General features: G+C 38.2%; 1 protein-coding gene and 1 pseudogene across 2 annotated transcripts in view; one reads left to right on the forward strand and one right to left on the reverse strand.

The window, feature by feature from the left end:
- NHS (NHS actin remodeling regulator) overlaps positions 1-22,475 on the reverse strand; it is a 383,059-nt gene that overhangs the window by 35,620 nt on the left and 324,964 nt on the right. For both annotated transcript variants that reach the window (XM_053655778.1, XM_053655777.1), the window contains exon 3: positions 18,755-18,888. In XM_053655778.1, coding sequence (XP_053511753.1) covers positions 18,755-18,888 — 134 coding nt within the window. The remainder of the gene's footprint in view (positions 1-18,754; positions 18,889-22,475) is intronic.
- On the forward strand, positions 6,969-7,587 carry LOC119058303 (calcineurin B homologous protein 1-like; annotated as a pseudogene).

Raw genomic sequence — 22,475 nt, forward strand, 5'->3', positions numbered from 1 at the left:
AGTCATATAGTCCTTGCATGAATGGGAAAGAAAGCTCTAGGGAGGCTGGAAGAACACTTCCTGTGCCACTGAGTTGTTTATTCACAGGAATTGTTCTGGACTGTCAAGAACAACACAACACAAAGTCCAATGGACCATGATCACTGTGATATTGATGCCAGTGAGTAGCTTATTCATCCCCTATAGGCAGCTTTGCCAATTAGTGGGGTCACTGCCAAGGGCCACTCAGTTTCAATCCTCAAAGACTGCTAGTACCAAATAAAAGCCATGAGTGGGGAAAAGGCAGGCCAAGCTTTGAAGTGCAGGGAAGGGAAAAAGGAGATTTTGAACTGCTGCAAACAGCACAAATACACTCACCCCAATCACAGGAGCTGGCAGCACAAGTGCCAGAACAGCCCAGAGATTCAGGGAGACTTCCTCCCTTACCCTCTGTGCTTTGCCCTCAGCTGGGGGTTCCAAGGATGTGTGCAAACCGAAGACATGTCTCACATTTGGTCTCACTGTAAGTGATACTTTTCCCTCAAAAGTGAGGCCAGATGTGGCAAAAGCTCAGTAGGGTCATACCTGACCTTACTACAGCAATTAAAAAAAAAGATAAAACCTTCTCACACACAAACCATGCACATTCTGTTTTTACTTTTTCCCTGTTTTCTTTTTTCATTTTTCTAGTTGACACTTTTTGAGTACAGTTCTGTGAATGTTATCACACAGGCTCACATAATCCTACCACAATCAGGATTCAAAACATTGCCATTATGCCCCCAAAAGGCCCTCACACTATCCCTTTATAGTCAAAGTCTCCTCCCACCAGTAGACCCTGGTCTGTTCTGCGTCCCACTAATCTGTTCTACGTCACTATGTTTTTTTTCTTTTTGAAAGTGTCATATAAATGGAATCATACCTTTTGAGACTGGCTTCTTTCATTCAGTATAATGCCTTTGAGATCCATCCAAGTTTTTGTGTGTATCAGTAATTTGCTCCTTTTTATTGTGAGTAGTATTCCATTATCTGCTTATACTTGAACAATGGATTAAATGTCTCAGGCACGCAAGAGAATGTCAACCTGAGAATATTCTGTAATGATGTGTACAGAGAAGTAATTTTATTGGCTGTTACACAGCCAGGCTGATATTTTTAAAAGAAAGAATTCTAATACTAAAATCTGCAACAAGGAATTTTCTTTATTTCTCAGAATATTTAATATAAACCGGACTCATTAGCTAATGCTTCCATTGTGCTGGCTATTAAGTTGTCTGTCAGCTCCAAATCCGTTCTGCCATATTCTGCTTTTTTATGCTGGGACTCTGCAAACAACATTACTTCCTTGCCAGCTGCTTTCTGTTAGGTTCTTCCCTAGGAGTGTCAGCTGTAGTTTCTGTAGTTACTATCTCTGAGTCACATCAGTTTCTCATTTGCCATGTCAATCTTACAATACCTCCCCTATATTGCATTATTTCTGTTACAATAACTGGTGTGGTTTCTATTTTCCTGACTGGACCCTGACTGACAAAATATGTGATACAGGCTTTCACCCCTGTTTTGCTGTGTCTGAGGTATCTCAAGTACATGTTCCAGTTTCTCAGTCTAGTGAGGAAAATATGAAGCAGTGTGATGTTCTGTGGTGTGTCACGATGATAATGATCTCTATAGCTTATGACAGAGGGCACTAGAGCTGACATAGTGTCAAAAGCAAGTTGCTTCTGGTGACCCTTGAAAATGGGTATAGTGAGAAAAAGTATTTGCTGGGGTCAATAGCTCTAATCATTGTGCATGCTAGGTGTTATGTTGATTTGCTCCAAATAAAATACCATACAGAAACAGCAACTACGATGAAAGTCGCAAGTTATTTACAACCAGTATCCAAGATCCATCCACCTTCTGCAAAGACCAGACAGGTGAGTTAAATGGAGTGCATGATAGACATCACCATTCCTACAATCATATATTTGAAACTAAAGTCAGGCTCTTCTCTCCCTACTATACCAAAAAAAAAAAAAAGCCTCTAGAAATTGAGGAAATTAATCCTATACACACATGGTTTAGTGTCTTCACTAAAGTACTGCTCTTTCTGATCATGTTATTTCCAAGCTCAAAACCCTTCAATAATTTCCTATGCCTATGGAATAAGTTCACACTTTTTAGTCTGACATTCAAGATCCTTCAAGATTTGGTCTATTGAAGCATTGCAGAGAAAAAAAGTATCTGAATTCACATATACACACTGCACTTTTTGTTGTCCCTGTGTCCTTGCTTTTATGGTTTCCTCAGCCTTTAATTTTTTTCCCTCCCAGTGTTCACATTAAAAATCTACCCCATCCTTCAAGGCCTTCTCCAATGCTACCTTTTGTCATGAAGTTTAATCCTAACATCTGACCCCATTCTAACACCGAACACCAGTTAGGTATTAACACCTTGTATTCAATACCATATAATTTCTTTGGATGGCAGAGATTATGTCTCACTCATTTTTATATCCCTTTAATACTTATCAATAACAGGTGTCCAGATAATTTTTTCAAAATGAAAAAATAAGTAAGAGGCCACAATGAGAGAAAGGGCATTCCAAGTGGATATATTGTTTCGAGAGTGCAGGATATTTTCTAGATAAGTACATATAATTTGGTTTGGCTGAGATCTAAAGTCTGTACAAACAATTTGTGGGAAATCCATCTGCAAAGGTAAGTTAGGATTTTACAGAGGCTAGAGAGTAGGGCTAAGGATTCAAACTTATTTCTCTGGCAGAATGAAGCAATTGAAGCTTAGGGTTATAGAATTTGTATGTCAAAGGTTCTCATACCAAGGTTACTTATTCTTAACTGGTTTAAAGGAACAAACTAGGGGAGACAAAGGGAATCACCTGAGGTTAAGCAAGAGAGATGGATGAACACAATCAATAGGTCATATATTGTGGGGCTGACTTTCCTTGCAAGTCCCCCCATGTGCCAGGGATGAGAGTAAACATGACAGAGACATGATGTGACCTGCTTGGAGAGAAGAAGTGGCCAGTTTCCCAGAGGAAAAAGGCCTTGAGCCGTGGCCAGTTTCTTAAGGGAAAAAGGTGTTGAGCTCCTTCCTCCAAGGGCTTTTATTGGGTTAGAATATACAGGAAGACAGGGTGGCAAGGATCAAACAGTAGATAACATTTCAAAGAGATCTGAGGGCTTAGTCTGAGTCAGAGTCTGTCAGGAACAGAGTTTTAGGGTTTCCTGCTTGAACCCTTAATATATGAATGAAAGCACTCTTAGCAGAGCAGATTTCACAGGTTTATCAGGAAGTCTTTGTGATGCCAGAGTTTTCCCCAGGACACACTCCAGCAAGGCAAGGAGCTGCACCCCTCCCCAACATGTATTCAGGCTTAAGGGGATTAGAGCCAGGAAGCCCTTCTCCCAGAGAACATGGGGGTGGGCTTTGTCAAAGTGGGGGGAGGGGGGCGAGAGTCCATTGCTCCCTCTTTGTTGCAGCCTCCCCAAGTCCTTCCATGATGGCCTCCCAAGTGGTTGTGTCTGGCCTAGGTTGCCCCTCCTCTGAGGGGTCTCACCTGTCAAGGACTTCCAACCATGCTTTGGGGGCAGGGAGGAAACTGAGGCAGCATTTGCTACCAGAGACAAGCTGTCTCCTGCAGCTCACATTCCAGAGGTCACTGGTTCATCTTTAGCCACAGGGGGTAGAGTTAAAATTCCTAGAACCAGGCAGATAGGTCCACTACAATATATCAACAGAACACTTCTAAAAGAGCTTGCAGCACCATAAATATAGTTTATAAAAGCAAAACAAGACCCATCTAGGACACTGTGATATGTGTAATTCTTTTATAGTAAAGGAAGGTCTTGGTCAGTGCTTCTTAGCTCCAGCTCTTATAAACCAATAAAATATCAAAATTCTCTAATGTAGACCCAAGGAAAAAAGTGGAGGGGAGGATCTGGAGAGAGAGATTGAGACAGTGAGAAGGTCTTTATCCCAGGATAGGTCAGATAGTATTGAACTACCCCTTCTGCCAGCTCTTGTCTTTAATCCTCTTTCCTGGTTCAGAAGTCCATTCTCACTCTTCTGATTCTTCTGTAAGCTAGTTTAGTTTCTCTAAGAAGCTACTTTCTCAAAAAAACAATTTTTCTTCTTCATATAAAATGGAAGAATAAACATGGTCATTGTTTATAGTTCTGGAATATGACCAAGGAGGTCTGGGTCCTAGTTTGAATGATTTCCTCCATTTACTTCCCAAGAAGGCTGTAGAAATGCCCCTTGTCCTACAAATACACCTCTTTGGTAAAAAGAAAAGTATGATTTGACACACTGTTATTTTAAAATCCTTCAATATTACAGTGTGATAAGTTAGAAAACCACTATCAGGGTATGAAATGAAAAGAAATCCCTGATATTCTTTCCTAGCTAGTTTTATCAAGTCAGACAAGGAATATAATTGTGAACACTATACATTGTATACTGTCAATCCTGATGATAAGGATTTAAGCCTGAGTGTTTCTCTGGAACCTGATCAACTGTTGCTATAGGGCTCCATCTCATGTCAAACATCTTCTTCCAACACTACAGATACCATTAGACATTCTACCCCTCCATCACCTATGAAGCTTGGAAGGAACACTTGGTAAGAATGCTGGAATCACTTACCACATATTGAGGAAGGATGACATCCATACCTGTAAATCTAGGTATTAAATCTAAGCAGGGACTTAGATGTTAAGGATCCCCATGGACGTGACTACAGGCTGAATGCACCAATAGATGTTTCAACTCAAATGCCAACTCTGATCCAGCTGTGTGAACTATATGGGAAAGAATGCTGTAATCTATTGTAAATGCTTGCCTTAGGCTTGCACCGGGGAGCAGCAGGTGAATGTCCCAGGATTTGTATAGCTGAGCCTGGACAAAGGGACCTGACTGATAAGAACAAATGACCTAAACATTCCATTCAGGAGGGGATAAAGATTAACTGCTATGCTAAAATGACTCTATAATCTGAAATGATAATCTAAGTCATGATGGTGTACTGGAGACAAAGTGTCATAGGATACTATGGCAACTTCTAATCATTTGAGATTCTGTGTGGTCTTCTAACTTTTGCTATTTAAAATAAAGAAGTCATGAACTAAGCATTTTCTGATTGAACTTATCTTTTACTAAAGCCATATATCTTTCATAAGCATTATGGTATAAGTCCCAAACCAGGAGCTGTGAAATATCCATGGCTAAATGTGTGTGTGTGTGTGTGTGTGTGTGAATTTAATTTCCTGTTTCAAAATAATATTATACTTACAGAGAAGTTGTAAAAATTGTAGGGCAAGTCCCCATATACTACTCTCTATCTAGCTTTTCCTAATATTAACATCTTACACAACCATAGTGCATTTGTTGAAACCATGAAATGAACATTGATAAGTATTATTAACTAATCTATTAAATTTATTTGCATTTTCCAGTTTTTCCACTAATGTGCTTTTTCTAGTCCTGGATCCAATTCAGGATCCCACACTGCATTTAGTTGTCAAATCTCTTTAGTCTCCTCCAATTTGTGATTGTCCCTTGATCTTTGCCTTTCATGCGCTTGACACTTTTGAAAAGTACAGGCCAATTATTTTCTAGAATGTCCCTCATTTGGGATTGTGTAAAGTTTTCTTATGATCAGACAGAGGTTATACATTTTTGGCAAAAATCCTACAGAAGTGTCATTTCAATACATCATATTAGGAGGCTCGTGTGTGTGTGTGTGTGTGTGTGTGTGTGTGCCACATTACTGGTGATGTTAACTTTGATGGTGTCTGGTTTTTGCAGTTTCCAAGTTATTTTCTCTCTTGTGGGGAGAAACTTTGAGACTTATGCAAATATCCTGTTTTTTCAACATAATTTCACCCAACTAATTTTAGCACCCATTGATAATTACTGCCTGCAAAAATTGTTACTGTCATATTTGGGTAATGGTGATTTTAAAATTTCCATCAATGCTTCTACATTTATTAATTAGAATTCTTCTGTGAGAAAGAGCTACTCCATCCCCATGCATTTTTTTTTACTTACCTCAGTTTACTTAATGTTACTATAGACTCATGGATATTTATCTTAATCTGTGTTATAATGTATTGCTATAATTATTTATTTCATTTCTCAAAGTGTCCCAGGTTTAGCCATTGGGATCTCCTTTATGTTGGCTCCTATGCCTTTGTGACATGCCCTCTATATTTTCTCAGCACTTTTTTTGGCATCTCAAGATAGTTTAGGATTATTTTATTTCCTTTTTTACCTATAAACAATTTGTCCAATGAAGCTGTTTTTTTTTTATTATTAGAGAATGCTATTTAGAAACAAGATCTTGGCACTAGATGTTCTCAATGTTACCAGAGTGTCATTTCTTCTAAGGTTCTCTCAGATGGGAGCTAGGGAATATATGTTTGCATACTCACACATATACACATACACATATTTATTTTATGCCTAACCATCTGCACATACATGAGTATATGTATGTGTGTGAATGGGTCAGAATTTGTATATGATTTTATATTGATACATATTTTAAATATTTTATTTATTTATTTTTAGAGAGAGAGGAAGGGAAGGAGAAAGAGAGGAAGAGAAACATCAGTGTGTTGTTGCCCATCATGTGCCCCCAACTGGGGACCTGGCCTGCAACCCAGGCATGTGTCCTATTCCCTGTATAGGGAATCAAACCAGTGACCCTTTGGTTTATAGGCTGGCACTCTATCCACTGAGCCACATCAACCAGGACTATACTGATATTCCAGATTCTAATCTAACACCACAGGATTCATTCTAGATATCCCCTTTCCTTATGTGTAATTCCTTTCTTCAACAGTGACAAACTGACTGTCATCTACAACATATTTACATATTTACTGAATTCTAGTATACACATAAAATAGTTTTAGAATTTCTAACTTGCCCTCTTGTGAAGAACGAATTTACCACGTGGAATAAGCTTTACACTGTTGCTTCACATGTGGCTGCTCTGGGAGGAGCTCCCACTTGAAGATAGGTCTCAGGCCTCCATGCTGCTATGGAGGAAAGAGCTCAAAAAGATCAAAAAGGACACTGGCTTTTCCCTAGAGTCAAAGCACCCAACTCCACAGCTAGTTCACCAACCTCATCAAAGGTGAGAATGGGACCCTCAGGTGGGAAGATTTCCAGCAGATTCCAAAACCTGTCATCAACCCACTGGGGGACCAGCTCATCAGTGTCTTCCTTCCAGAGGGAGAAGATAAGTAAACTTCCATGGATTCATAAAAAATTTTGGCTGATTTCTAACCCATTGAAGATAGTGCAGAGAGCAAAGATAAGAATGGACCAGAACCACTCAACAGCCAAAGCAGCAAACTGTACTTTTCTTATTGACTATATGATTTAGATAAAGATGACAAGATCTCCTGTGATGAGCTGTTCCAGATGCTATGCATGATGGTTGGAGTGAATATTTCTGATGAGCAACTGAGCAGCATCACAGACAGGACCATCCAGGAGGCTGATTAGGATGGGGATGATGCCATATCTTTTGCATTTTGTTAAGGTTTGGAGAAGGTGGATGTAGAACAGGAAATGAACATCTGATTTCTTGACTAAAAGGCTAATATCAAACTATTCCTGCTCTCTAGTATTTAAGAACTGGAACTTGAGAGTTTTACTACCTACCAGCCCCACTTTTACCCTATCATCTCCTTTCTCCCATAATACTGCTGCTGTCACATGAGACTCCCATGTGTGCTCTGTCAACACAAACCTGCCTTTGGTGTAAACAGAGCATTACAGGACAGCACACCCAGTCTTTTCTCTTCAGTATACATTCACCAGTTCCCCATTTACAAAAATCTCTCCCAATCATACTGCTGAATGCCACATGTCCATCCTGTTTGAGAAAGTGATGGAGGGACTCATGTCAAGAACCAGCCAAGCAAGCTCTTTCCCTGGAAGTAGACTATAGCCATGCTGCCTTCCCTCCAGCTGGTCTTCTGCATGCTCCTTCAACTGTTCCTTTATGTCTTTTGCTTCCTGCTTATCTGTCATCCAACCTACCGATCAGTGATCTTTTAGTCTTCCTGCTTTTTAATTATACCTCAAAATGCCTTCTATTCTACCAGCAACCTCAAGTTATGCCTGTTAAATATATGTCTAACTTGAGCAGATAGTTCTGTAGTTGCAGTTTTTTTTTTTATCTTCAATCATAAATGAGCCTCTGGGATGTTGTCTCCCCAGGAGCTTTTCAAGAACCTATACTTCTCTCAGAAGAATTTGACCATCTCTTTTGTCTCCTGAAGTCAAAGGGCTGCTGGACAGGGATGTTCTTCTTGAAAGGTGAGAGGTGTTGAGCCAAGTCTTCTAGGTGGCTTGCCCAGGTCCCTTGACCTCTGGCCTTTGATTCTCCATATGTAGAGTACCTACATAGCTACTCTTGTTATTGCAGTGTTTGCTCTTCAGAAAATAGCCACATGCCTGCAGGTTTGCTCAGCTTTGGGGCACTGTCACCAACAGAATGGTTGTTCAGACAATATCCTTAGGGACTTTCTCATGGATTTTTTAACAAAGAAGCTGGTCACCTTAAAAGCCTCCTATATTTCCACTTCTGCAACATGTTGTATGTCTCAGTGTTGCCCTTGGATATTTTTTACTTCCCATGACCAGGTAGAAAGATTAGCATTACAGAGGTGCCTAACTTACCTTGTCCAAGAGATTTAAAGGTTACCTTAGTATCCTGAAGGATTTAGCAAATGATTACGCTAGAATATCCCAGTAGAGGTCCAAAGCATTGACTGTATTGCCACATTAGCTGTCTGGTTACGTTGTCTTTCTACTTTTTTTTTTTTGTAGACCACTGCTAATCTCTTAGAAACACAGGGTCTGGCACTGGTGGCAAGACCTGAGGTGGCATTATAGACCTTTCAGTGAGCCAAAGCAGCTTCTTGGTCAAAGCTTAGTTTAGACCTCATGGAATCAGTCTGTTGTCATCCTAATGTCTAAGTCTATTCATTCACATACCTGCCTGTGGCTGACATTCTCTGACTCATTCCTTGTTTTTTTCTGGCTTCCTTGCTTGGGAGGGAAGATGTATGCACAATTCTTTAGGAAAGGAATGGCTAAAGAATACCATTTCAAAAGGAAAGGAAAGGAGTGGGGTATAGAAGAATAACCAGGTGGGACAGCTCAAGTATAAATGAATGAGGAATTCTGTATGAAGTATCATCCTGGCTTGGTGATCAAGGGGTGTGATATTCAAATTGTATACAAGGGAAAATTATCTGATAGTTATCTGCTTGGTAAGTCAGAGGATCTTTGACTTGAATATTTAAAGTTCCTAAGTTATGGCTTTTTCCACTTTTTGGAGGTATAATGAATTGTTTAGTTCACGGTGTGGCTTATTATTGTACTTAAAATTATATTCACCAACCTAATAAATATTTGTGTTAAAACACAACAAAAATATCCTTTTTCAAGTTACTTAGGTTAGCTATTTTCTTCCCCACTTCCTTCATTGTGGTTATGATATTCATTTATAATACAGTTCAGGTTATTTGTTACTGTTTGTCTTTCACTTTAGGCTCTCCTCACATTCTAGTTGTTAATTATTTATTTATTGGAAAGGGGTATGTGAAACATTACCTGGGTTCTAAGAGTTAGAGCTACCAAAAAAATATATCCAGAGAAGTATCATTCTCCCTTGAAAATGACACTACCACGCTACCACCACCTTCTCATTCTCCTACCCACCCCTGTTGGTAAACCAATTTTATTAGTTTATGGTTTATCCTTCCTGTATTGTCAGTTTTGCTCTATTGTTTATTTAGAAAAAGTGCAATTGTTCCAATGTGAAGGACATCTAAGAGAACAATTAAGCTTAATAAGAATTTCACCTTTGCTTATGCAGGATTTCCTGCAAGAGAAACTCTGTAAGAATGCAGAAACTGTGTGGAGATGACCTAAGTTGTGTGAGAATACACAAAGTGCACACACCTTAGACACCTCTAAGTTCCCTCACTTTACCTGATGTGTTGGGAGCCACACTCATCTACATCTGAGGCTCCATCCTTCACTCTGATTTCAGAGACCCCTCCTTCTACTCTTTTGCAGTAACTCACAAGCTGTAGTTCACTGATGCTCACTCCAGAGCAACCTTCAGGGCTTTTTCCAGGTAAAGTGGCACTTCTATTATATTGTATTCCTTTTTTTTTGTATTGTACTTCTTAATCCTTTAAAATGTGTAAAACACTGCTACTGTTGTTTAAATTAGGTTCCTATCTTTTTTTGTGTCTGTGTGTATGTCACAGAAGATATTTGATTTTTTGAGTGTTTGTGCCCTGTTTTCTTCATAAACCCTTTGATGTTCTTGGCAAATTTGCATAATGCGGAGATTTTAAGGGACACATATGTTGTATTATAGCAGAATTGACTTTTTTTTACACAAGTAAGTGGATACCTATATATTTTCTTATATACCTTTGGTTCTAACACGAAGGGTAGCATACTTCAGACATTCTTTTGTGCTTTGCCTTTTTCACTTAAGAGTATATTCTGATGAGCATCTAGGTTGCTTCCAGCACTTGACTATTGTAAATTGTGCTGCTATGAACATTGGGGTGCATAGGTTCTTTTGGATTGGTGTTTCAGGGCTCTTAGGATATAATCTCAGCAGTGGAATTGCTAGATCAAAAGGCAGGTCCATTTTTAGTTTTTTTTAGAAAATTCCATACTGTTTTCACAGTGGCTGCACCAGTCTTCACTCCTACCAACAGTGCACTAGGGTTCCCTTTTCTCTGCATCCTCTCCAACACTTGTTTGTTGATTTGTTTATGTTGGCCATTCTGACCGGTATGAGGTAGTATCTCATTGTGGTTTTAATTTGCATCTCTCTGATAGCTAGTGACAATAATAAAATAATTTAAATTTAAAAAGAGTATATTCTGGAAATTACTCATTATTAGTTCACAAAGATCTTCCTCATTTTTTACAGCTGCATAGTACTCCATTGTGTTGATGTCCTTCAGTTTATTCTATTACTACAATTACATTATCACAGAAAAAGTGCTAATATCACTATTGGGTATATAACTCTTAAATGCATACATCCATGTATAAGCACCTTGGATTTTACATGGATGTATGTATTACCAATACCTGGTAATTGTAAACAACACTGCAATGAATAACGTTTTTGTATTACTGGAGGTGTAAGTTTAGTGGGATTGTTAGGGCAAAAAGTAAGTGCATGTGTACTTTTTAAAGATATTTCCAATTTCCCCTCCAGATAGGTTGTACCAAGTTTGCATTTTTATCCGCACTGTATGGGTGCGCCTGTTTTCCCCCAGTTTTACCAGCAGAATATGTTATCATATTGTTTAATTTTTGCCAATCTAATAGGTAATAAATAGTATCTCAGTACTGTTTGCATTTCTCTAGTGAGTGAGTTTGAACATTTTTTTTAAGTTTAAGAAACAATTTTATGTTTTTTTTTTTCCAGGATTGTCTGTTCAAGGTTTCCACCTGTCATTTTCCCACCAGGTTTTTGCTCCTTTCTTTGTCCTTCAGTATTTAAAAGGTATTTATGTATTAGTGATATTAGTCTTTGTCTGTGGTATATGTTACACATCTTTTCTCCCAGATTTTGTTTTTTTTTTACTTAGTTTACAGTGTTTGAGCATACAGAAATATTTACTATTTAAATTTATCAATCTTCTATTTTATTGCCTCTGCATTTTGAGTAAGAATTAGAAAGTCTTTTCCTGGACTGAGGTCAAGAATAATTCACCCCTATTTTCCTCTAGTACTTGTGTCATTTCATTTTTTATATTTAAGTACCTGATCCATTTGGAGTTTAATCTTATATATGGTGTGAGGTATGGATCTAATTAAACAGTTCTCAATGGAGGGTGATTTTGTCCCCCTAGGAAATATCTGGCAGTGTCTGGAAACATTTGAACTTATTAAACCTATGGGGAAGAGTGCTACTGGCATCTAGTGGGCCAAGGATGCTACTACACATTGCACAGTATACAGGACAGCTCCAACAGCAAAGACTTATCAGACCAAATATGTCAATAGTACCAAGGCTGACAAACTCTGATAACTGTTTTCCTTTTACCAAGTGGCTACCCAGTTGTTCCAGTACCATTTTAAAAACTCTACCTTTTGTCTAAGTGTTTTCAGGTACTGCCTTTATCATATATTGTGTTCATATATACTTAAGTTTATCTCTGGACTTTGTATTCTATTGTATGGGTATATTTTTCTTTTTTTCCCTTTTTAAAACTCTTTATTGTATTTTTTCAGTTACTATTTTGTCTTCTTATACCCTCTTCCCCGAGCAATTACCACACTATTATTCACATCCATGAGTTCTTTTTAAAGAAATACTTTAAAATTTTATTGTTGTTCAAGTAGTCGTCTGCCTTTCCTCCCCACCTCTCCCCCCAACCCCAGCCATCCCCACCTTCCTCCCCTGATTCCACCCACCCTTGGTTTTGTCCATATGACCTTTATAGTTGTTCCTGAAAACCCTTCACCCTTCTCCGCCCCCCATTATCCCTTCCCATCTCCCCTTGGTTACTGTCCATTTGTTCTTAACATCAATGTATCTGGTTACATTTTACTTGCTTGTTTGTTTTGCAACCTAAGTGCCCATCAGTAAATGAATGGGCACTACATCAAAAGACCATGGTACATTTACACAATGGAATACTACTCAGCAGAAAGAAAGAAGGAGCTCCTACTCTTTATGACAGCATGGATGTAACTGGACAGCATTATGCTAAGTGAAATAATCTATGGATATATTTTTCTATTCATCTGCCAGTAGTACCACAGTATTGTAATTATAAAGGTTTTAAAGATATTTTAATGTCTGGAGGTCTAATAAACCTTCGTAGGTTTCCTTTTTCAGTATTTTCCTGGCTATTCTTGTATGTTTGTTTTGCCATAAGAACTTTAGTATCAGTGGGTCTAACTCCTTTTTTAAAAAAAGCTTATTGGTAAATTTATTGGGATTGATGTAAATTTATAAATTAGCTTAGAGAGAACTGACTTGTTTATAATGCTAAATCATTCTATTCAAGAACAGGGAACATCTTTACATTTGAGAAAACATAATATTGTGCCTTTAGGAATGCTTTGAAGTTTTTCTCATATAAGTTTTGTACATTTCTGGTATATTAATTCCTCAATATTTAATCTTCTTTATTATTGATGCAAATGGAGTTTTCTCTACCACTAGATCTTCTAATGGTCTATCATTTGTGTAAATGAAGGGTATAGCTTTTTGTGTATTTATTTCCTGCTACCTTGCTGAATTCTTTTCTTTTTTTTTTGAGTTAGCTTTATCATTGATTTTCTAAGATTTTTCTGATATAGTTACATATCATCTGCAACTAGATATAGGTTTACTTCTTTACCAATTTTAATTTTTTTAATTATTTTATTGTTGTTCAATTATAGTTGTCTGCATTTATCTCCCACCACTGCCCCCCATCCCAGCCAAACCCACCTCCCTCCCATGCTTCTACCCCCTCCTTGGTTTTGTCCATGTGTCCTTTATAGTTGTTCCTGAAAATCCTTCCCCCCATTATCCCCTCCTACCTCCCTTCTGGTTACTGTCAGATTGTTCTTAATTTCAGTGTCTCTGGTTATATTTTGCTTACTTGTCTGTTTTGTTGATTAGGTTCCAGTTAAAAATGAGATCATATGGTATTTGTCCTTCACCACCTGGTTTATTTCACTCAGCATAATGCTCTCCAGTTCCATCCATGCTGTTGCAAAGAGTAGGAGCTCCTTCTTTCTCTCTGCTGCACAGTATTCCATTGTTCTTTACCTATTTTTATGCCTTTAGTTGATTTATTTTGTCTAGTTGCATTGATTAATATAATGCTAACTAGTAGCAGAGTTAGTGAGCACCCTTGCCTTGTTCCTGATTTTAGTGGAAATGCTCTACTGTTTCATCATTAATTAAGATACTAGTTTCAGAAAGAAGGTAGAATGAAAATATGTATATGTATATATATATATATATATACACACATATAAATGTTAATGAAGTACCACTCAATTCCTACTTTCTTGAGTGTTTTTTAAGAATAAAGAATAGGTATTGAATTTTATTTAAAGCCATTCCAGCACCTAAGGAGATAATCATATGGATTTCCCCCCTTCGCTCAATTAATATGGTATATGATACTAATAGATTTCTGAATGTTGAATCAACCTTCTATTCCTGGAATAAATTCCATATAGTCATGGTATATTAATTTTTAATGTGGTATTATATTCTTTTTGCTAACATCTAATTAAGTATTTTTGCATCAATAATCATGAGTGATATTGGTCTATAGTCTCCCTCCTTTCCTTTCTTTCTTACTTCCTACCTCTATCATTTTTAGGTATCAAAAGTTTATAAAAGGTTCATAAAAGAAATTGGGGAAGTTCTACTTCATTTTTAATGCTCTGAAACAATTTATAGAGCCCTGGGATTACCTGGACTTTGAAGATTCAGTAGAATTCCTCTGAGAATCCATCTGGGCCTGAAATCACCACCTTTGATATCCTTGATGAGGGAGGAACTCCAGATGGGCTTTAATTAGTGGATACCTTTGAATTTTCAACTGACAGAGGATTTTAAGCTATGATAAATTGGTTAATCAGTTTCCTGTGAGTTCTCTTTGGAGAACTTTTGATAGGAATCAAATATCGAGAACTAAGCATCCCCTCTTTCTCCTGGAGCCATCACCAGATATAACTGGACAGATGACACTGAGTCCTTTGAAATATTTAAATAACTCAAGGCACACTTATAATTTCACTACAGTGCCCTGGAGTACCTCATCATATAGTTTGGGAACCACTGTATATAGTATATAGCCTTCCAGCCTTTCCCCCTATGCATGTGTGTACACATACATTTACACTCATAGATTTTTTAAAAGATTTTATCATTTTTATTTTAAAGGTCTTTTTTAAAAACATTTTATGTGTTTTTAGAGAAACTGGAAGGGAGAGGGAAAGAGAGGGACAGAAATATCAATGTGTGGTTGCCTCTCGTGCACTCCCTACTGGGAACCTGGCCTGCAACCCAGGCATGTGCCCTGACTGGGAATAGAACCAGTGACTCTCTGGTTCACAGGCCTGCACTCAATCCACTGAGCTACACCAGGCAGGCCAAATTGTATTATTTTTAGAGAGTGGGGAAGGGAGGGAGACAGATAGGGTGAGAAACATCGATGTGCAAGAGCTACATCAATCTGTTGCCTCTCACACACCCCCAACTGTGGACTTGGCCAGCAACCCAGGCATATGCCTGGATTGGGAATTGAACCAGCAACCTTTCGGCTTGCAAGATGACACCCAACCACACCAGTGAGGATCTCATAGATATTTCTGAGACCATACTATTTACACTGCTTAAAAATCCCTTATGATAAAACATATACATTTTCCATGTCATTATATTCTGCTACAGTACATTGTTGATATTGTATTCTATCCTATGCATATATCAGAATTCATTAAACTAAGTGTCTATTGTTGGACTTTTAGGATATTTGTAATTATTTTCCCTATTGTACACAGTGTTTTAATGTGTACATCCTAGTGAATCAATCTTTTCATCACTCTCCTTATTGCCTTAGAATAAATTTCTAGACACAGAATTGCTGGATCAAAGGGTATAAATATATTATAGTTCTGACAAATACTGGCAAATTGCCCTCTAGAAAGGATAGGACAATTTATACTTCCTCCAGTCTTATATGAGTATACATTATAGGCTTTTCATTTAATTTTAAGAGTTTTAAGTGATTAGGAATATAGATTCAGATATTCATGCATTTTAGGCACTGTGCTGATACTTTCACACACACACTTTTAATTGTATTTATATAATATTATATTGCGCCTTCTTAACTACCTTGTAAAACTGAAGTCACTATCATCATTTTGCAGATAAGAAACTGCAAATATAATATAATAATATCTCAGAAAAATATAATAAGGTTTCCCAAGTCATATAACCAAGAAGTTGTAGAGCTGGGATTTAAATCTGGTTAGACTCATAATATTATCCCTATATCAATGAAACCTAAACAACAAAACAAACAAGCAAGCAAATATAACCAAAGAAACTGAAATAGAAAACAGGCTGACAGTGACCATAGGGGAGAGGGGAGGGAATTTCAGGAGAAAAGGGGAAGGATTCACAGGAACAAGTATAAAGGACACATGGACAACAACTAAGGGGGGTGGAAATGGGAGGGAGGTGGGGAGGGCTGGGGGTGGCTGGGACGGGAGTAAAAGACAGAAAACTGTACTTGAATAACAATTAAAATTAAAAAAAACTTTAAAATGGTATGTCAGAGACTTGATTGGCTAATAATGATGATGATAATGTCTAATACATATTGAGTGCTTATTATGTATCAAGTACTGTTTATACGTATTAACACATTCTTGTTTCAAAGTTGTGAGGTACTAATCTACATTATCTTTGAAACACTGAAATTATTAACTTGTCCAGTCACACAGCTAGTAAATGGTAGAGCTGGTATTCAAATATCATCTCTGAAGACAGGCAGTTTGTCTTCATAGTCCATGCCAGTAATGACCAAAGTACAGAATAACAGTTTGCAGAGTTGTAGAAGATTGCGTATCAGAAGCTCATTACGAATGCTTTTTAAAGGAGGAAAAAATGCTAACCTAAAGTTTCATAGTTGAAAAGAGACTTGCTATCTAAGAAAAGGTCTATCAAGCAATTTTCTGTCTAAGAAATGTCTATCTAGCAATTTGGTTGCAGATCTCCTGTCCCTATTCCCACAGTTGTTTTCTCTCACAGCAACATATAGCCCTGTAAGCTTTAATGCATCGAACCATGTTCTATTCTGAGTTCCGAGTCTGAGGAATATAACTTGAATGGAAAAATCTTCCCATGAACCTGGTGACCCAAACTAAATGGAACAAATGAAACAGTTTCAATTTCCCTAACTTATTCAAATACTAATTATCATTTGAGATAGGTAAATTTCCTGGAGTTTACATAAGTATGATCTAGACTCTTCTCTTATTGATGTTTGTTGGGTAAATACCCTCATTCCTATTCATTATTTTAAGTCTTTTCCTATAGTCTTACTTTGATATTTAGACATTAAAAATTATGCAAAATATGACAAAGGGCAATATTTTTATATCATTTCTGTAAGTGCTCAACAATCTTCTCTCCCACCTTCTGTTTCCTGCCCCCAAGAAAACCAACTTAATGAGCCACAAAACATGTATAATGAATGGGGAAAATATTTTTAGCATTTTATGAAGAAAATGCCTCATTAAAAGCAAATGCTTCAGCAAGCAGATTTGAGCTTAATATAAACTTTTGTTGAGCAGGGGCTTTTATGACAAATAACTAGCATGTGTAATTGTTCTACATTGAGACCTAAAAAGCTCTAAGAGGCTTCTTTTCTTACTCCTGGGCTGCACTGCAGCAATGTAGTGATTGTGACATGGAATTCAGTAGACAATTGATGAGCCTGAAGGACATGAAACTTACCATCCAGTTACAAGTAGGAAAAACATCCATATACTTTCTAATATCACTCACTGTCTTATCTGGATACGTTACATCATGCAGACTCATTTAGATGAAGTCTGCTCATCTGAATGTTTGGTATCATGTGACCCAAATAATTTGCATCTATTTTGCATAGTGTAAAAGCCAGAAGGGTATAGGGTTTACAGTCATTCATACCAATTTAATTCAAACAAAAATCTCACGATGTAAAAACATTGCTATTACACAAATTTCTTTGAGATCGAAAGCCTAAATTTCTTTGGGCTTTCAGTCTCCAACTACAATGACTAGAGGGCAGGGGTCCAGCCATTCGGGAAGGCAGTATGGGCTGATTTAGTCATAGAAACCATAGCCCTTCACACTAATTATGTCCTACTCAAGAGGCAGAAAGTTGTCTCCCTTGAGGTCCCAGAAGGCACACCTGGGGTAACAGTGTTTATATTGGCTGCTGAAAACTTTTCAGGTGTTTGTAGGTGTTCTGAGCTGGGCTCAGCTTCATCGTCTGTGATCCATGCTTGGGGCTTGGGCTAAGTTATAACTACAGCCAATGAGGCAAGGCTGAAATCACCATCAGTAATTTGTTGCTCTGAAGAACTAGCCTCCCTTATAGAATGGGGAAGCAGGAATTGCTGAGATAAACTATGTTCAAATGGAAAATTTCCACATAAGTTAAGTCCTCCCCCAGCTCATCCCACTGAGTTAGCTAAACCCTCACTTGACTAGGAATAAGAGTGATGGTTGTAGTAGCTAACTTTTATTGCAGTCTTACTCTGTGCCAGGCACTGTGCTAAGTTCTTATATCATTTAACCGTCAAACACTATAAGCTATATACTATTAATAGTCCCATACTATAGACAAGGTAACTGAGGGTAAAGAAGATAAGTAACCTGCCCTAAATCTTTCAACTTGTGTGCAGAACTAGGATTTGAAGCAAATTTCCCCCTGATTTTAGATTTCCTTAACTCATTGCATTGCTGTATTGTGCAACCAGTTAACTGAAAAAAATATACATCTGTGTCCCCACTCTATACCAAAAAGAGGCATTACTTTCAGGAATGAAAGGGGAAAAAATTAACTTGTTCTCAAATGTCCATGATTTACTCTGTGAGCAGCCCACCTCCTTCACTAGAAAGGAAACTGACTCCCAAAACCCACTTGTGCTTCCCAATTGGTGGCTGCCAGTTGGCCACCAAGCTCACCGTTAAGAAGTGACGGTCCTTAACTTCGCGTCTCCTCTGGCTGTGAGCTGGGGGGTAGGCCGGCAATGGAGGAGCAACTACAGAAAGGGGGGCAGTGGCTCTCTGCTCCCGGCGGTCAGTCCGGCTCCGATGTTCTGGGGGCAGAAAAAGCAATAATACATAAATATACTTGACATTTGCAATTTCTCTTGTTTCATTGGGAGGATGAGCAAAGTGCTGAAGAAAGGCAAGTTTTTCTAATCTAGCTCATTTGTATACCAAGTAAGATTTTCAGAATGGTTCTGGATGAAACTCTCAGTTCATATGAATATGAAGTAAGACACTTACATTTCAGTGGGTCCATCTCATAACCTTTGTACAAAGTGGCTCACCCTTGAGTTTGTAAAAAGCAATCTATTTCTTAATGTGTCTCATTTCAAAAAGACATAAGCTACCCCCCCACAACCAAAATCTAGAACAGTGGTGAAAGATATGCTGGCACACAAATGCCAGAGTTACCCGAGGAGTGCCAGGAACAAATGCTCACAGCTATCCAGGAAGTGCAGAAGCCAGCTCATTTGGCCTCAGGGGTGTTGAGTGCTATGTGTTCAGGAATTGTGCAAGCTAATTTTTATACTGTTGGTAGCTTGAAGTAGGCCATGGTGGGAGTGTTTACATCACAGATATTGGTGAGAGCTATATATCAGGGCTTTTGTTTATTTGTTTTATTTTATTATTTTTTGTTTGTTTAGAGAGCCCATGACCAGCACACAATTGCAGGTCACCCACAACACTCAGAAGGCTTTGAAATCCTGGGCTCCTAGAGAAAGTAAAGGAATCTCAATGACAGCAGTTGTTTGATTTAGGAATACAGCTACTACTGGGAAAAGCCAAGAAATTTCCAGGTGTGGGACAAAGTGGTCCTGACTTCATAGAAAGAATCACTGAGGCACTAAGAGAACAATTTAACTTTCTGGGTGTTTCAGAAATCCCCAAAGCACACTCAGCCCAACACACTGACCACATCAAAGGCCATCCCACCTGCCAAAAATTGGCCTGTAGTCATGCCCAGAGCCTGAATTCTTATGATCCTATCATGACAAAGGTACAAATTTATGCAGCAGACTTATTAATTTGCCCTTCTATTATTTAAAATCACCATTACTCAGCACATTAATAGTAATAAATATGACACCCAATATTTACTGAGCAATTGCCACATGCCAAAGATGCTTTGCTCAAGTGTTTATGTGCATCTTAACAGCAGGCACTGACACTGTCCCTCTTTTGTAGATGCCTAAACAGACTCAGGGAGCCTAAGTCACTGCTGAGCTATCAGTGGTACATATTTGGCCCTAGGATTGTGCTCTTCACCACTACTTGACCTATAGACACTGTAAAGCCCTAACACACTTTCTCACTCATCAGAACAAGACTGCTTGGGTTTCATAGTATTTCATTATAATTATATTTTATCACATTCTAATTCTTTGAATATTGCTAATAGAATATAGGATATTTGGCAGCTCATAAGACACTACTTACATTTTATCCATGCTAGGAAATGGAACTAACTACACTGATTCTCTCAGGTGACATCAGAAGGAAGCCCTTTGTCCAAAGGCCCGATGGTGCCCAGTCCCCACTTCATCTGTATCATTGTATTCATAAAAATCAAGATCTCTGTCTATGTCTGCCTCTTTCACTAGAAGGAAAACAGAGACTATATATTCTTTAGCTTTTGATACCAGTGCCCTACTGTGCTTGAGATGTAGTGTGGTCTCCATAAATGTTTGTTGAGTGACTGAAAAGAAGAATGCATTAATGCTTTTGTCAAAGTCTAGTCTTTTAACATTAGAGCATATTCCATACTGGGTATGGCCTCCCTCTATCTTTTTTATTGACTGGTAGGTCCTATTGCTTGTTTCCACTGGCCTTGCTAATGCCAGCCTTTTCTCCCTTTGCTGTAGTTAATGTGATGCATACTAAATGTACCTGAACACTATTGAGCTTTCTGGTTTCTTTCCATGTCTCATTTGGCTGTCTGTGGACCTCCCTGCCTAAACTGCTGACTTTGTCCATGGCCAGAAAACATGGTAGTATTTATCATCTTACTTTGGTTGAGATTCTTTAGACAAATGTTGACTCCTGTTCACAAAGAGAAAAAAATTCTTCATCACTATGTAGGTAGTCCTTGCTAAAGTGCCTTCACAGCCAATGTTTGTCAGGAAACAGAACTAAATACTTTTTTTATTTTTTAAAAATTTTATTCAGTTATTTTTCAAGTATAGTTTTCTATATATTTTTTAGATAAATGTCTTCCTTGTTAAAGTGTCTACCTCCAGTACCACCCTCATTTCTCTCTACAAGTAAACAGTGGGCTTTTTACTAAATGAGCAGTGCAAGGAAAAGCTTTGACATCCTTAAATACATAATGAAATGTAGAATACAATTGTCACTAGTTAGGAAAAGGTGGAAGAAAGGGCACAGTCCAGAGAGAGACAGCTCAATTTCCCATTCAATAGCCTCCCTCCTACACTTTCTAAAATATATCTCTTTCATTCACCCTAGGTCAGGAGTAGGTAGGCTAGATTAATGGCTCCCCAATAATGTTTTTTTTTCTGGTGGTGGGGTGGGGAGAACATTTGTCTACTAGAGCCTGTCTACTAGAGTCAACTCCTGGTTCTTATTACCTTAGATGAATAGAACTTAAACTATAGCCCTGAAACTTGAAAAGGTAGGAAATATAAAATATAAATATCTCTTTATAGCCATCTAATAATCTTTCCATATTTTACAAACATAAACAATGGCATCACTTAAAGCCATTATTGACTGTGAGTATAAAGAATTGCTGAGAAAAAAAGGGGGGAAGAAGAATCAGATTCTAAATAGCTTGAAATCCATTATGGTGCTACTTGTTCTGGGGAGCCTTCCTGAAGCTCCATGGCATGATTAATGCCTTTCCCCTGAGTCCCCATATCACTGTGTTAAAATTACCTGGTTACTTATCATCTTCCTCACTAGATCAGGGATTCTTTGTGGGCAGGGACCATGCATTATAGCTCTCTGAATCTTAGGTTTAGCACAATGCCTGGCCTTCAGTAGACTTTGTTGAGGGGTTGAAAGCAGCCAATTTCTAGGTTTTTGATCTAAATACTCCAGCCCCATCCTTATAGCTTCATTATCCACTCCCTTCTGGTGGAAGCCAGGATGTTCCAGCTGTCCAAACAGATAACCTACAGGGAAGTTACTGCAGCATTTGCTGAGCAAGGCTGTTGCCTGAATAGGTTAGAATTAGTCCTGGCCACCAGATGGCAGAAGTGGCTTTCTGATGATCACACTACTAAGCTACTGTGTTGGACAAGGTTTTTTAAAAAAGTCACTTTCTAATTTTAATTCTACAGGGCATGTTTTTAATTCTATGATGCCTATAATTCCTGTTTATGACTCTCTGCAGTGCTATTAAAACCACAACATCCAAGATTTGCTATCGAGACAACCACAAAGCCAGCCAGTCTGTGGAGGCAAGATACAGCTCTAGGGTCTTACTTCCAAACCCCAGGAGGCCCCACATCCCTGTCAACCCCTAGGAGGAAGTTTGGAGAAAACTGATATTGGCACATGCTATTCTCCAGTTCTGCCATTAAGTCTAAACCTGACAACACAATGAAATGTGATAGCTTATGAGCAGCTTAATGCTATCTGGTTGAATCTGGAAAAATTCAATCAATGATGCCTT

The sequence above is a fragment of the Artibeus jamaicensis genome, unplaced genomic scaffold (genome assembly GCF_021234435.1).
Source record: "Artibeus jamaicensis isolate MK-2021 breed Jamaican fruit bat unplaced genomic scaffold, CSHL_Jam_final scaffold_1283, whole genome shotgun sequence".
NCBI classification, from domain to species: Eukaryota; Metazoa; Chordata; class Mammalia; order Chiroptera; family Phyllostomidae; genus Artibeus; species Artibeus jamaicensis.